Source organism: Danio rerio, chromosome 8 (assembly GCF_052040795.2).
Source record: "Danio rerio strain M-AB ecotype USA chromosome 8, GRCz13ab, whole genome shotgun sequence".
NCBI lineage: Eukaryota > Metazoa > Chordata > Actinopteri > Cypriniformes > Danionidae > Danio > Danio rerio.
The window spans coordinates 20,719,327-20,737,290 of NC_141028.1; the positions used below are offsets into that span (position 1 = coordinate 20,719,327).

At 34.9% G+C, this 17,964-nt stretch overlaps 1 protein-coding gene and 1 long non-coding RNA gene across 5 annotated transcripts in view; both read right to left on the reverse strand.

Annotated features, from left to right (window-relative positions):
• Positions 1 to 17,964, reverse strand: part of sh3gl1b (SH3-domain GRB2-like 1b) — a 41,901-nt gene that overhangs the window by 12,247 nt on the left and 11,690 nt on the right. For all 4 annotated transcript variants that reach the window (XM_087262908.1, XM_087262907.1, XM_087262906.1 and 1 more), the window contains 4 exon segments: positions 4,271 to 4,339; positions 787 to 859; positions 508 to 651; positions 254 to 387 (listed from right to left, as the gene is read on the reverse strand). In XM_087262908.1, coding sequence (XP_087119034.1) covers positions 254 to 387; positions 508 to 651; positions 787 to 859; positions 4,271 to 4,339 — 420 coding nt within the window.
• Positions 8,045 to 11,312, reverse strand: LOC147842621 (uncharacterized). Its single transcript, XR_015497785.1, has 2 exons — positions 10,205 to 11,312; positions 8,045 to 9,142 (listed from the first exon to the last, which is right to left on the reverse strand). It is a non-coding gene; the product is annotated as an uncharacterized LOC147842621 (long non-coding RNA).

The following is a 17,964-nucleotide window of genomic DNA, read 5'->3' on the forward strand; positions in this document are numbered from 1 at the left end:
ATCAGAATACCGTGAAACGGTGATGTTTAACCAAGATTATTATACCGTCACAATCTTATACCGAACCATGCCTACTTCAATGTCACTCAATTAATAAGTATTTGTTTAAAGACACCTTTTATTTATTAAATAGTTTTATTTATTTGGCATTTTTTAATATAGGAAATGTTAGATTGAAATTGTGATTTCAATAAAGGAACAGAAACCTCTTGAGATTAGCCTTATGCGAGTCCAACAGAAAACGAAAGCAAACCTGTATCTCTCTCAAGTCCTTGTCACACAGGCCTTGTAAAGGGTCGATGAAGTTCTGTTTGACATCAATGTCCAAAGAATCCTTCACCTCTGCTAGTCTCTTCATACTTTCCCCAACTTCCATTAGAGCACCACCTACGGACAAATACAGTATGTGCTTGTTTTGAACATTTGGCAAGCCGGAGGATTGCAAAATAAATCAGGAGGTTATATAAGGTTTTAAAAGCTGCACTGACTTGTTTTTTTTAAACCTACCAAAGTTTGTTTCTTCTCCGAGTTCTCTGCCATATTTTCCCATACATTCTCCCAGCAGCCCCTCAGCCTGTGGATAACCTGGACTTTTCACCTGCCCTCTGATCTTAGACATAGTGTTTAACATAGAAAGCTTTGCACGAGATGCTGTAAGACAGTTGACAAATGAACAGAAATAAATTAAAAGACTTAGAAAGAGATTTAACATGATGAATTGTGCAAATTTTGTCAAAAGAAAAAAAGTATATATATTTTAAGTTAAGCTAATGGCTATGAACTTACCAGGATTGGGCTGCAGGTACTCTGACGTTTTAGAGATCACTTCTACCACAGCTTTATTTGTCACATCTACTTTCTACAGAAACACAGAGGGGAGGTCACTGTACTGAAAACACACATGTACACCACTACAGGCAAAACACAATTACCAACAGATAATAAAATGATCCTATAACTTCTTTTACATCTATGATAAGAACAGATTTTAACATTTAAAACTTATTAACATCATAAGAAACAGTGTGGAACGATTCTTGATTCTGATATGAAATATAGTTGAGACCGTGTCTATTTATAATATAGTGACTCTGGTACCACAGAGGTGTCATTCTTTTCACATATGAATATATATAACAGTATTAAAACAGTAGCTGTTTTAAAAGGAGACTGTAAAGTCAGTTGGCCATTTTTTTGCCAAATAAACCTGGCATTTATTATGCTAAAATGTTATTTATTTAGCAAAAATTATCAGATGGCGGTACTTTATTCCTTATTTATTTAGGAGTTTGTGTATTGAATATCCCCACTCATTATTAATCATAACACTGCTCTTTTAATAACCTTTATTTTAGAGATCGGGTTAATACTTGGTTAAAATACTTGTACTTGTAATGTAAACGACGATACCATGCATCGATACCACTTAACAGTATTTCACTACATGGATGTGATTGGTTGTCCTTCCTGACTTCATTATATTCATAGATTAGATCTTATAAACAATCCATTTATAAAATACATTATTTACGAATCTATAGGCTACTGAAAAATAAACCGCATATGCAATATGATCCTTGGTTATGTAATGTGTGAAGTCGTGGATGCGTGTTAGTGCAGGGATAACTTTTCCTTTAAATGTCAACGCTGAACCGGTAATCGATTCAGAGTTGTCAACAATGTGTGTATATTTTTGGCTTGGAATAGCTTTCTGTTAAAGATTTTTGTGCTCATCCTTGCTACAGGCAAAAAAGAAAATAAAACCTCCTTTCAAATTAATTGCACTTTCATTAAAACCAAATCTAAAAAGTATCGGAATTGGTACTTATTATCGGCGAGTACACAAATTAAGATATTCCTACTGGAATCGGTTTGTAAAAATGTGGTATTTATTGGTTCATTTATTAGCCAATATTACAATCAACTACTTACTAAAATACTTCTACACAGAGAAACCAAAATAAGAGGTGATGTATAACGTTGACACGTAAAGGGAAAAACTAGGACGTCCACAGACATTCCTGATGGTGAACTTTCATTACAATGATTATGTCTGAATAATTCTTGGCTTTACTTCATCTAAAAGGTGTCAACACTGGTGAAACAGTGTTAATATGTTATTGTGGATTAAGATAAATGAATTGGGGATAAAATATATTATAAGTGACTATTTTAAAGGAGTAGAAAAACATTTTTAAATCATATAATTGAATTAGGAAGAAAACGCTCTAAAAGGTTGTGCATTTCACTATTCATGTACACCAACTATGGTATCAGGGCTCGAAATTAACTTTTTTACTTGGTAGCACCAGTGCTCCCAACTTAAAATATTTAGGAGCACCAAAAAATTTTTAGGAGCACCAGAACAAATTTAGGAGCACCCACCAAAAATGAATGAGCACCACTGCAAATTGTTTTTTAAGGGATTTATTGTATTTTAAAACAACATTAATAGGACTGACAAAAACCAGAAACAACTATCTAACTAATGCTGCGAAGACATTGATATTTGTGTGCAATAATTCAAAAATGAATGTCTAATAATTAGGCCATAGAATTAATGAATTAATATTAATGATGATAAAAAATGACATTAATAGTAATGAATTCCATTTCTCATTATGATACTGCCTTGAATGTGCATGAATGTAGGTTATCTGTTATAAAAAGTCTGTTACTTTATGAAAAATAATTGAATAGTTTGCATCAAACAAAAATGAAGCATTGCAGTAAGAAATATTTATTTTGTACTGCTGTTTTTTTATGCTTGTCAATTTAATAAATAATTTTTCTGCTACAAAACAAACAAAAGATTATAATAAATCATTCAATTCAATGATGAAAGCTGCAAAGCAGTCATCAGTAAATAAATAAAAAAATAATATACACCTCAAGAAAGAACAGACAAAAAAAAGGAAGTAAAGTCTCACTTCTATCACTCTTTAAAAGTTTTGGTTACAGTTTGCGTCAATTTAAAGGTTCAGTATGAGATGATCTTCATTTTTCTGTGTTAGTGGAAAAGCAGACGAGTCAGCCGACTCAATTTATGAGCAGGCAGAGCAGGATTCTTGCGCTAACCATCGGCGCAATAGCGGTCTTTGTTATGAGCCGGAGTTTCAGTGTAAACTTAGTAAAGGCGAGCTTCTTTGGCGATGATATGTACAGTATTAGATTTGACTTTTAGCGGACATTTGCGCTAAACACGCAGTGAATGCAACGCATGGAGATTCGGGCACCTTCTCCAAGAAGCGCGTACTCGATTGATCTCAGCTGGCGGATCATTATTCACCACGTGACACGTCATGATCGCTTTTATCTGCGCCTCAACTTTAGGTGGGGTTTTCAAACCTGTGTGCTTTAAGTTTTTACTCTTCAGCCGTTTGCATTTCCCGTGGTCATAAAAGCTCCTTCCCTGTCATCTGACAGCGGAATACCTTGAGTGAATGACAGCTAATATGAACCAATATAGCGGCAGGGAAGAGCGATTCAGCCCGTTTTTGCAAAAAATCAAAACAGGTCGCACTACAACCATTATCTGCAGTCGCACTAATGCGCCCAAATATATTATGAGGTCGCATAGATATATTTTCTGGCGCATATGCTACCAAAATGCTACGAAAATGCAATTTCGAGCCCTGGGTATGTTTGATTCATTCTCAGTTAAGTTTAATGTGTATCATATTAAAACAGTGTTTTTAAGACACGATTACATCCCTTAGGTAAAAGGGCCAGTTCACCCCAAACTGAATTTTTTTTTACTTATCTTTTACTAGTCACAAACCTGTTTGACTTTCTTTCTTTTGTTGAACACAAAATAAGATATTTTTTCAAATTCTGTAAACCTGTAACTATCAACTTCCACAGTATTTGTTATTTTACTATGGAGAACAAGGGTTATGTTTGACATCTTCCAAAATAACTTAATTTATGTTCAAAAGATTAATTAGATTATTCAGAAACTTAGGTTTGAAAGCACTTGAGGGTTGGTAAAATTTTCATTTGTGGTAAACAATCCCTTTAGGAGGATAGTATAATGAAAATTAGATTTCAGAGTAAGACACTGCAAAGCATAAACACTTCAGATAATTGTAAAAATAACACCACTTTCACTTTGTAAAGGAAAGAAACCTTCCAGGAAAAACAGGTGGTGTATTCATCTCACTGATGAATGTGTGGGATAAAGGTGAAGTCTTTGAATCGCTTAATGCATTTAAATCAATGTTTTTAGAAAGACTGTTGGCCACAGTGTGGGAAAATACTCTCCACGTACTCTCTCCAGGTCCTTGAACTCCTCGTCCAGTTTAGTTCCCTCAGCGCCACCGACCTTTTCACTCACCATCTGTCACAAACAAAGAGAGAAGCCATTTAAAAAACAGTATGACTAACAGTAGTAAAATGAAAGTAAAATAGGCAACGCAAGTGAAAAAAAGCTTGCATTATTAAAATATTATTAAATTATTAAAAAAAATTGTTTTGGAAAGAGGCTCATTTTAAAAGTCATTGACACTGAAGGATTTGTTAAGACTGACTCAGATCACGACCTTAGTCTCATTTTCATGATCTCATGTTGTGGTATTAAAGGAACACTGCATTTTTTTCATAAATAGGCTCATTTTAAAAGTCACTTAGAGTTTTACAATTTTCGAATCCATTCAGCTGTTCTCAGGGTCTGCTGGGAGCTCTTTTAGCTTAGCTTAGCATCATTCATTTGATTTAGACTATTAGCAACTTTTATCATGGTTGCAGCAGGCACAATGATATTAAGCAGAACAGTTTTCTAGATATCTATCTGGAGACTATTGTCAAGCTAGTTCCTAGCCATATCGACCTAGAAAACAGCAACTTTTAATTTTCTCTATGTATTATACACACAACGTAACTACAGAATAGGGCTGGGTGATTAATTAAAAAAGTAATTGAAATTGATATTCAGAACCTATAATTGATCTAAATCTTCAGTCAATTTTCAGTCACATGACGATGTTCTGTTTATCCTTGGTTCAGCCTTCAAGCAGTTGCATAAACCTCGCTGTGGCTAACACTGATGCTGATGCACACCTCTCAAAATATGTAACTACAAATTGCGATGACACGTAGGTCAAGCTCTGTGATTGGTCGGCTTAATATCGGTGATGAGCGTGGGTAGAGCAGCAAGCTTGTTGGAGCAAGTGTTTACAAGTGTGGTGGTAAGGCTGATCTATACTTCTGCAGCCACTTTGCAGCCGCATCTGATCTCTGCTCAAGTTGGACGATGGACCCATTCTTGAGCTTTACTTTGCACTACATTGATGATGATTAAAAGTTGTGCCAGAGATGCCTTGAGACGGCATATTTTCCATTACATTAAAATGATTATTTCCATTAAAATATTTGTTTACAGAAAATGAAAAGAAATGCACTGTTTAAATATTATTTACTGGTTGTACAAGTTTTTTTTTTTTTTGAAGAAGAAGACTTTTTTTTATAATTATTTTTTAGGGGTTTTTCACCTTTATTTTTTGATAGACAGGAAAGCATGGGGAGCAGAGAGAGGGGAAGGATCGGCATAGGACCACAAGGTGGAATCGAACCCGGGTCGCCGCGAGCACCGGAGTGCATGTGTCGACGCACTAACCACTACACCACTGGCGCTGACGCTTATTTTCTACTTTAAATATGAAAAATATTGAAAATAATTTATTTTTGTCCCAAAAGTGCAAGCTTTTTATTTTTTTTAAGACTTTTGGTTTTAGGCAATCTGTGTTTTAAATTCAGTTGCTCAATGTTGCTGTTCAATAAATAATCATGGATAGTAGATAGTAACACACCCTTCATTCAAAACTCTCTCTCTTGTAATATGTGAGCATATTTATTGTAGAAAACATGTCCGTGAACTGTGAGGGCAAAAACATAAAATAAATGAATAAAATAAATGTTTAATAATCAAGTTTAAATGTTCAGTTAATTGAGATTTCGATTTGAGGCCAAAACGCTCAGCCCTACTCCAGAAGATTCAATCTTTAAATAGGAAAATTATCAAAACTAGTTTTTGAATTGAGCGAGATGCTAATGGTCTCATCTGATTCAATGATATATGCTAAGCTAAATGTCCTATCTCCAAAAAAAAGTGCAGCATTCCTTTAAAACCGCATGAAATTAGGAAGAAAAAAGACGAGACAGGCAAGGTAATGATAAGAAACAGTTTGACAAATGCTTCAGTGACTGAACTCAATGAATCTGTCAGATTAGGTACTAAATCTGTAAAACAATATTAATACTCACTCAATGTTTATATGACTGCAAACAAAAAAAAGACATTTGAAATGTCGATAAAACTGATTTAAGAATGAAAGAAACTCTGTCTCTATAAAATAAAAACACAGTACATGACTCTACACATCTATTTTTAGAAATGTCAATGATTATGCAAGTCACTGACAATGTCCCTGAATGTCAGTGAGAGAAAACACTAAGGGTGTTATATAAAAAGAAAACTCAGTGGTGCCAGAACATTTGCTTTTCACAACTACAAAACATACACCGCAACAACAGGAGTAACTTTGACCAAAGGCAAGATCAAACATGTCAAACCCTAAATCAGCAACTGTATATCTACGCGAGAGATGTCATTGTCACGTCCATTTCTGTTATCTTCACAATTTCTAAGCTATACAGAACATTTCTGAATCTCACAAGGCACTCATTTTAGTGCTGTACACATGCAAATCCAATTAGCCCTCCCCTCAGCTCACTTCTCTCATGCTCACTTGGGAGGACTCATTTTTCCTTCTACAGTTCCATAGCAATCATTCATTGTTAAAACTTTAAAAGGCCCAATATATTCAGTAAACAATTGTAAATATCATACAGCACATCATGCATTACTTGGATACACCAAAACACCACATAGACAACAAAAAAGCTCTGTGTAAACCTGCGTCTGTCACAACAGTTGTTATTCTCAGAACTCAGGAACACATGCTCATCCCGCAGAGTCTTTATGACCTGAACATACAACAGAGAAGCAAAGACAGTGATCGTGCAACTGCTGAAGCTGCCACATGCTAACTCAGCCCTCACTGACATATGTTGCTCATTTCATTGCATTTCTTGACCCAAACTGGAGGAAGTGTATAGTTCAACATGGAAAGCCCTGGATGTTTTTCATACCACGTCATATAAAAAAATAATCACAAACACATGTCATTTTACAGTGGTTTTGTCAGCTACTTTGTCAGTCTACTCAAATTGACTTGCTTAACTGTTGTAGATTATCCACGCTGAGGGCATGATTCATTAATTTGATAAAAAGCACCTTCAGGACAAACACTAATTAAATGTTCCTGCTTTGGTCAAAAAACCCAAAATTGCTGTTTTATACTGTAATTTTTGCTGTTGTACAAGCTAGTACATGTTGGTACTTCTTTTTCATCAATTGGTAGAAGTCACGTGGAAGTTGTTGATGCTTATATGGCCGTGGCTCATATTGTGTGAAAAGAATTTACAAGTTGAGTAGCACATAAGCGCCAGGTAATTGGGCTTTGTTGGTGCAGCTAATTAATTTGGTGTGTTCCACACATCGTCCCTCATCGGGTTAACACTGAATTGCATTGATTTGATTTAGCATGTCAAATCAGCATTGGCCAGTCGGCTGAAGAGATCGCTCTGATTGGTTATTCAGCACTGAATCAGATTGTGAGTGATGTAGTGAAGTGACGCAGCAAGTAAACAATTCAAGTGAAACGGAACCACAAACAGTTCGGCTGTAATTTCGCTATATTTCTCAAAAACTTGCAAATGGGCGACAACATTGATATCATTATTTACTGAGCGAACACCATTTTCAATAACAATAAAAAAAAGTTAGTATGAAGTTTTGGTATGAAGCGCTATAGTCTTTTTAAAATGTGGCTTCTGAGTTCGTGCCTTAGAAGTGTAAGTTTGTCATTTCCAATGGATGCTCCAAGTGCACACGCTTGCTACTTCTAGTCAGAATAACAACACAAGCAAAAAGAAGTGAGAAGATTGTAAATAAAAAAAGATGTAAGGATTTTGCCAGAGTGGCTTTTTGGTTTCTTTTCTTGTGCATCCCAGCCACTAGCACCCCATCTGAATTTTTTTTTTTAGCATAGGGGTGATATCATTCAACTTCACAATTTTTAATATTGCATTATACAATTGAATAATGATTGCTGGTTCCTTTATTTGAAAGCTCATATTTGATTATCATAATTTGTCTTGTTGAAATGGTTTGAGGTTTACTGTATCATCATTATTCACACCGTAAAGTTTGCTTAGATCAGTATTTACGCTTTTCCATTGCACACACTTTGTAACACTTTATTTATCAAGTTGAAGTCTCTTTAACACTTATGTTTATTTAATTATAAAAAATTAAATTTTTATTTTGTTTCTGACTATTAAAACTATTTGCCTTAGTAATATTAGAAAATTAAAATAAAGTGTTTAAAAAAATTATATTCCTAAATGTGTTGTTAAAAAATATTAAACTATTGATATCGAATTATATGAAACATGATATTGTGATAATTTTTTTGCAATATCGCCCGGCATTATTTGCAAATGATGGATTATTCGATTAACAGACACATTTGCAGGAGTGAATACTTCTGTGGTGGGTGACAATAATAATGGTACTAAATGCTGCTTTTTTTATGCCTTGCATGTGAAAGTCAAAAGTTTAGGGTTTGTCATTCTGAATGAGAAAAGAGAAACTGCCCAGCGATTCAGAAAGACACGTCCTCTTGAATCAGTCAGCTGCACCCATTTGGTGTGATCATGGGCAGCTTTTTGGCCCAGGCGAGACCAGATGCAAGCCAATGTGAGATGACAGAGAAAGATGACAGTTGAGTTTCCTTTGCGCTAGTTGTTTGTGACCGGCTTAGTGTGTACTGGCCCTTAAACATATCAAATAAGTTTGTGTGGGGTTAAACAAGCTGATCGGTTCCTATTGGCTCACGCTGCCCAGCTGTTCGTCGTGTCCCCTTTACGTCATCACACTGTCTCAATCCAGCCGCTGCCACCCTGGCATAAAAGTGGTGACAGGACGCTACTCGCGAAGCCGGGACGATTTGAATTTCTGCATGCTGTGTCAGTGAATTATTTCAATCCATTCAGTCAGCGTGTTACAGTTTGGTATATACTAGGGTTGTAACGGTATGAATTTTTTACGGTATGATAATCGTCTAAAACAATACCACGGTTTGACGGTTTCGCGGTATACGGTATGTTACAAATGTTACAAAATAATAGAACAGTGAAGCAAATTTGACTTTTTCCAAATAATATATTTTCAGTTACTATAAACAACACCACTTACAATGAACAAATAAAAAAATAATAAATAATGTGTCAAAGTCCAAATAAAGTACAAATAAACATGGTGCAAATCCACAGTAAAAAAATAGATATAAATATTTACTATACTATAAATAGTTACATAACGAAACTAGATTCAATATGGAACATCCTTAGGTTTTATGTGCCAGCATGGATATGGTTGTCTGTGGATATGGATTTGGATATGGTTGTCTGCAATGCAGACAAACAGCTGCACCTTCATTTGCGTCTTTTGGAAACAGCAAGAGCAGCAGTTCTTCTTTGCTGTGTCACTGTTTTGTCATGTTTCTGTGCTGCTGTGCATGCAAAAGTACTTAGTATGAGAATTATTTCATGCAAAACTTTTTTTTTTTTTGCGTTTTATTTAGCCGCGCATAAATGTATGCCTATCTCTCATTCCGTGTTGTTCAAAAAGCTCACTGTTGGTCCACAAACAAAAGCGAAACCTATGCTTATTGGTTGTGATATAGCGAGTTTGAACCAATCTGGGCATGGAGGAGGGACAATGCATCAATGTATCATATCTGGTTTGTCCGGAGACACAGTGACGAGCGTTTCTTTGTCAAATCAGCGTTGTCAAATTTTGATGACGTAACCGCACTGATTCCGGAGCCTCTGAAAGTCCGCGAATGTTATGTGATACAGCACTGGAGATTCTCTTCTTTATGCCAATCTTTGAATTGTATGAATCGGATCAGCGGATCAAAAGTTATAAAACATTTAAGAGCAATACTTATTTTTAGCCACGGGCGGCTGTCTCGGTCTTTAAGGGTTAAAACCGTTGATATGCAATTGTTCATGGTATGATAATCGTGCACGTTCAAATCGTGGTAGACCGTCATACCGGTATATTGTTACAATATACCTGCTTTTGTTGTCTATTCTTCATTTGTCTACGTTAGTTTTAAGCACATCTGAGGTTGGAGAGCGGGACAGGTAAGAATGTCACGTGACATACATTGTGCACACATAGGCTTTAAATATCACCTTTGTTAGACACACTATGTTAGTGGTGAGACCAAACCCACTGTGCTTTTGTTTTTTTCTGTTATCAGTGTAGGTAAGGTAGGTTTTCTTTTTTGTTTTATTTATTTCTATTGTTTGGATGCCACTTGCGTCTCATCTCTCCAACTCTCCCATCTACAACATTTTGTGTCCTGTTTGTTGTCTGCGATTTTCAAAATATTTTTGTAAATATTTATTGTTCTTTTATATATATATATTTTTGCACATATTATCACTGTCTTTTCTAAATAAAACTCACTTTATTACATTTAGTTAGTCGTGGTATTTTGTCCCTCACTCGTTGATATGGTGTGCTTGTTTATGTGTTTCATCCAACATTAACGTTACTCTCCTCCCCCTTAACTGACCATCTTAAAATTGTAACATCAGAGGTGATAGTTTACAGTGAACTAGGCTAATAACTCACACTGAAATGGTGACCAGGCATCCTGGTTTGAAGATGTGGAAAAAAAAATCTGTTGGTTACTGTGTGGCAAAAAATCATGGCATATAGAGAGAGAGGTTCTAAAAGCAATGTTTTCCTCTGTCCATGTTATTGGAATGGTACAAAATGTGATTACGTCAGAATTCGCCAGGGCATTAAATTGTGTTGTATATCATGCATCTAAATGATTTTCACATAAACGCTTCTGACGTGTGGTCATTCAATCTATAGAATAACTGCACAAAAAAAGGAACAAAAATGCAGATTTTAAATATATATTTTTAAAAACAAGTCCCTGTAGAAATGTTATTTTTTAATTATTAGAATTCATATTATTATGAATATGTTAAAATCAAGATAATCTATAGGCTAGTATGCTTTAAAACAATGACAAAAATACCTTTTAGAAGAAATACCTCAAAGCCTAGTCTCTGACTTCCACCAATACGGAATAATAACATCACTTTGTTGACATCACTCTGCACTTCTGGCTCTTATTTTGAAGAAAATGGTCATTTGCTGACTAAAGCAAAACAATACAGACAAACCAAAAACATGATATTATTTTGGCAGATAAGGACATCCCAATGTGCTTTTAGAAATCAATAAACTGTTACTTCCACATCAGTGATCCAAACACCAATTATCCCCATCAATCTGTTTTGCGAGTTTGTCAATGCCAAACATTCTCTCAGAATATATCTGCAAAATATATTTTTGGCCATATAGTTAGTGTAAAGTACATAACATGATACAACTACTTGATACAACAACAGCAAGACAGCATAACTCTTATTTTAAACCAGATACATCAGCAGAAGAACACTCCACTACAAGCGTAGCTGTGTTGGAAAGACAGGTGTCTGCTTGCAGTGACCTATTCACTCCTCTGTATCCTCCAAGCATGTTTGCATATTTGTGCAATTCAGTTTGTCTGGCAGACCCGAACAAAAAAAAAAAAAAACTAATTAATAATTAACCAGTGTTTTGTGGCAAGTCAACCAGCGTGTCCAAACGTCTCCAATATGTAGAGGTGGAGAAAGACACTGGATAGACTGAGCGCCATAAACTGGGTGGAAAACATGATACGGCTTAGATTAAGGCCACAGATAAAGACCGACGTGTTCAAGTTCCTATCGATTTAACATTTAAATGAAGGCAATGTTGTTGTGCCACATTTCCCAACTTCAAAAAAAAAACTTTTATTTTTTTATTTATTTGATTAAAATGACAGTACAAAGTGAAATTTAACAAAGACGATTTTCTATTTAAAAAAATGTATTGATTTTAGAAACACAGCTGAATTATCAGCAGCCATCCTGTCTATATTGCAGGGCAGTTCAGAAATCATCTAGCACCATGACATGGCGCATAAGAAATATTTATTTTTATTTTTAAATGACCAAGCATCAAAAAAGTAATTAGTTATTTCCATTTTTTATATAATTGTATACGCACACAATTTTTTAAACATAACTTAAAAAAATAAACTTATTAAAAAACTTAAAACTAAATGTATACACAACAGACTGTTGTAATATTAGTTAGAAATAGAGTTTTGCTGAAAGCTTTATTGAGATGTATAGTTTGTAGTGGTGTAACGGATCACAAATCTCACATTCAGATCTCATAATGGTTTTGTGGTCACGGATCGGACCATTTTTTGGATCAGCTAAAAAGGGAAGAGACAAATGTAATTTGCTTTTCATTTATTACAAAAACAGCGCTGCGAGACACTTTTGGTATTAACAAACAAAACTTAAAAAGCTGTAATTTTAGGACATAATCAGGTGAATAAGAATAAATGGTAAAATATTCAGTACTGTGAAAAACTCACTATTACTACAACTGTTGCTGATAACAGTAAATCTAATGTATGAATTCCACATTATAATTTGTAGAACTCCTTTAATTGTATTCTCATTTTCAAATGAATGATTCAGTTATTCACTCCTAAAACTTCATTTTTCATTGCTAGATGATTACTTTTGAGGAATTATTCAGTGGCATATTTTTAATGATTCACCTATTGGTTAAACGGTGTAATTGCGGTCTACAACTTTTATTTTTGGGCGTTGTTAAATGCATATGACGGTGATTGTAATCTTTACCATAATCATCAGTGGTTTTATCTAAACTATAAACTGTTATTCCAGTACCTCTGTGTAATTTGACTGTTTGAAATGTTATTACTAACTCTAAAGTCTTTTTTTTTCTTCTTTTCTTAATTAGAATATGCAGAAAGTTACACAAATTGGTATCATACAAATACAAAGAAAATGAAACATAAAAAAAAACAACAACAACAACAACAATATAGGCACTGGCAGGTGCATGTGTGTGACTCAAAAGTCTAAAGAATGAACTCTTAGGATTAAAAAAATATACAAATCACTATAATTTACAATTTATGCTGCGTGGGTGTTGAGTTCCCAATCTTTTACAGACTAATCATGCAACTTACACTGAATGCATTAATGCAGGCTAAACAAGTAGTCACACAAAACACCAAAGAAACCCACCAAATCTAAATAACCCATCACAACTTTTTCCGTCATCATTATATTTTAAAGGAAAGATTAAATGCTTTCATACATGCCATTTGAATGACTTGAGAGGCGATCTCTCTTAGATTACAAGTTTAAGATTAATCTGCTAATAAAAAAATGTATTAATCTGTGGGTTACGCGTGTTCCGAACCGTGGGTTGTGATCCATACAAATCATTAATCAACCATGATCCGTAGGACCCCTAATTGTTGGTTGTTGGATGTGTGTTGGATCAGCTGCAAAGTTTTACATAAACAAAGGAAAATTTATACCCGTTTAAAATGATTTAAGACCAACGACATTTCAGTGAATTTAAGACTTTTAATACCAAAAATTTTGTTTTGGACTTTTTAAGACCCCACAGGCACAGTGATATTAAAATATATATTGTTATTTCAGACCTTTTTAAGAAATCAAATAAATGCACATTCCAGAAAGCATCAAAAATTTAGAGCAACACCAGAAAAGCACATACTCTCTCTAAGAGTAGTGATCTCAATCAGACACTCCCGCAATGAAACTGTACAGCCCAGACAGCTGGCAACATGATTATGTATATTTACGAGTAAAAGAGGCCTTATCAGAGGCTATAGAGATAATGCAGAGGCTTGGCTCTGTCACACTCTGTTGATAAAGAATGCAAAGTACTGCTAACTTTGAGACACACACACACACACACACACACACACACGAAGCTGAAGCAAATCCCAGCAGGAAGACTGAAACCAAGACCACAGTCCATTTATAATGCTGTGCTTGTGGGTCTAATGAAAAGAAGAATGCATGACAGTGAGTCAACTGCCACAGAGACAACTCGAGAATTTTAGAACAAGTCCTCTTACGTAATCTTTCCACAACAAAACAAATGTCAAGTAAATGTGTCACTAGGTAGACTTCTTAAAGGTGATGGATCTGCTTTTTCTGTTAAAATACTTTCTGCAATCGGGGTTCACTGGAAACGAGTCTGACCTACATCTGTGGCAAGCGTAAAATACATTCCTCTGAATACATTTTGTTGCACATTTCAGATGACAAACCCAAATAAGCGGGTGTTGGGGGGCTTGGGTTGCTATGTTGGTGTTTCGTATGTTGTTTATCAACCATCAACCGTTTTCTCAGAGGTAGAAAGCTGATAAAATTGCTGTCACTCTGATACAAGTTTAATTTATGGAAAAATTACAAAGCACTCAAGTGTTGGAGTGAATGTATTTGTCTGAGATAATTAGTCTACCGAAATGTGTGTTCCATACAAGCAGTAGCTGATCATCAATCCTTGTAACACGACTCCCAGTGCGCTCCTGGCAATTATTCATTCATTCATTCATGGGTGTGTCTGGAAGGCACGAGCACGTCACACCGCTTGCACATGCAAGCCGCAAACATCCAGTGAAAATTACGAACTTGTGCAACTCTAGAAAAGACAAAATATGCGAACCAAGATGTAACCATTATGGTCATTTTTCAAAATAAAAGATTTTTCAAAATAAAAGATCATTTAGACTCAGATAATAAATAAAACAGAAATTATCAATAATTTCTTGTGCGGCCCGGTACCAACTGATCCACGAACCGGTACCGGTCCATGCCCAGTGGTTGAGGACCACTGACCGAGAAGAACCACTGCTGGACGATATGGCAAAAATGCAATCTCAACAATTATATTTGATATTGAACGATAACGATACACATTTCAATAGAAGTTGTTAATGCTTTCAGATTTAAAAGAGTACCCCAACAACAACTGAAGCCACAAATTATTTGCCACATCTCTAATAACAACACACTTTTAGATTCCCATTGTTGCACATTTCTGCTGTGTGATTTGCTCTTAGATCAATATAGAGTAAAAAAGTCCAGGGCTTATCGTGATTCGATATCACATTTTTTATCGGCCCAGCCCAACATTAACCTAAACCCAACCAACAGTGTTTTCAAAACACAAGGATTTTACATGGTTTTTATCATTTTTATAGAACTATGCTTTACCAAATTCAAACCCAATTTCAAACACTGTATAAAGAAAGCTACTGTGCCACCTGACTGTGGCAGAGAAGAAATATATTTGATTACAAATCATAGATGCATATAACTCGTTTTGTGGAGTTTATTAGGTATTGTGGAAAGAACTGCATGAAAATAACCCTTTATTTATCATCACAATATGACCCTGCAACATTATCATTACTGTCAAAAAGGTCATACTGCCCTGTAGCATTCATTTTACCTATAGAAACTGTAATCTAACATTTGTTAAAAGATTTTTAAAAACGTAGGCTAAAGCATGTATTTCTAATAAGCTTTTGTTGCTAAGGTTAGCATACCAAGACAACTTGAAGACAAAAATTCAGGTATCTGTTTGTCTGATTAGAGGAAGTGTTCAGGAAACCTGTATGAAAACATTTCACTATTTTCCCACAGTAGTGCAGAAAGAATTATCCAGTAGTGCAGAAAGAATTATCTCTTACCCCTTTTTTTTGCTTTGTGTTTTATTTTCAGTCTTACACTATAAATTGTATGCACTATGATAATTTGCACTACAGATCCACCTGACGATAAGAACGGTCGGTCCGCTGCTGTATATATGACTATTATTTATCCATTTATTTATGGCTTACTGTTACTCTTTGTTGAAACTTCAGAGCCAATGCTAGGAAATTTCGTTCTGCGTACACCAGTATATTTGATTAACAGTAACACTGGTCAAATCAAAGTTCATGAACAACCTTCTCTCATAACACAGTTTCTTCAACAGAACTATTATTTTGAGGAGCTGAAGACACACTGCCAGTTTTGCTGATCCAATTACAAATTGACAACACTATTATCAACTTTTTCTAGAGGTATTTAAAATTGCAATTGATCAGATTACTTTTATAGTGTAGATGTGCATGTTGGGATTGAATGCATAAAACAGCAAGACAAAGAAAATATTGACCTTATTCTGTACTGCAAAATGGAGCAAATCACAAGGAACACAAACAGCAATAAACTGTCATACTACTTGCTAGTGTGTTTATGACTATTCATAAAAATAAAAATAACAGGATAAGAAAATACCAATTTGCAACACCAAGCAGCATAACGAGCTGTTTTTAAGGCTAAAAATCAATAAAAGTGAATGAGACCGGAAATCTTGAGCCAATAAGGTTCCAGTGGCTGTGTCCGCTCATATGTTAAAGAATAAAGTCAATATTCTATGACTGTTTGCCAAATCCTTAAACATTTAGAGTTTAAAGACCAAAAAATGTAACATGCACTATGTTCTCTTGCCCTCTGAATTCTAACACAAATCAACGGTGGTTGTCAAAGTTTTGAGGCTATAAGACCAGAAATGTTTCTCTCCAATTCTCCATACACACCAGACTAACGATGTGAACTATTAACTGACTTTTGATTACTTGCCAATAATTCTCTTGATTGATACTTTATTGATGGTTGATGAAGCATGGATTTTCATCAACATTTTGAGACGTGCTGGTTTGCAAAACATATAGGCTTCAGCAGATGTGCAGGAACTTAAGCAAGCACTCAAGCTTATTAAAACCCCTTTGCTATTGTGGACATGATGGCCTTTTCACATTCTCCAGATTTTTAAATATGTCCTTAGTATCCTCAACATCTTATGCACATTTGGAAAGAAGTGCACCATTGGACTCTTCTTGCATTATCACAGTTAGCGATTAATCAATAGTTAATTTAAATGAAGATTGATTGTGTGATTTCATGGACAGTGAATTCCCTGCATCACCAAACCACAGACCCTCCCACTCCCTCAAAGACATCCCAAATGTGGTTGAAAGTGGACTATTCTATTTTTATGACTGCATTTCTGTTTTCCTAATCAGATTCTAATAACTTAAAATAAAAATACAATATTCCACCAGGTTAAAATTAAATGGCGCTTCAACAGATTTCTATAGGGAGGAGAACATTTCACATAAAATACTGTATTTCTCCATGGACTACAGCTTTGTTCTTTAGGCAGCTTCAGCCAAGCTAAGCAGTTCATTGTATTTGTATTGTAGTGGTGGAAGAATTACTACCTTCACACACATGGTTTATGTGGGGTTTACTAAGATAAATGTAAGATTTTAAAACCTTTTAAGGCCAAGTAAAGAAAATGCAATGAACAACTTGAAGCAAAATCAATATGTCAATATGTTCTAATTGCATATTCACAGGGTGCTCACAGTCAATTGTATTACCAACACTTAGAATTAACATTTAATTCAGCTTTACCAAAGACAGTTTAAATAACTCTGCTCCTGAACTCTAGAATATAGATATAACCTTTACTGCAAATTCTTATCACATTTCAAAATAGACATGTTCTTACTCTGCTTTTTTTGAGTGTGAACACCCAAAGTTTGCAAAAAGGTCTTTAAAAATCTATAATTCTAAACAAAGAGAATAATTTTCAAACCTCACTGACCAAATTTTTTTAGGGAAGCTCTGATCAGGACTTTTGAGGCTAATACCGAGCACTGATTCCTTGTCATGCAGCTTTAAGCTTTATTATGCATAAAGCACATTTTCCATCTAAGTATAATACTTGAGTGGAGATCTCTCCTTACTTAAGAGAATAAATAAAGAATGTTGCATATAAATTCCATAAACATGTCTCTT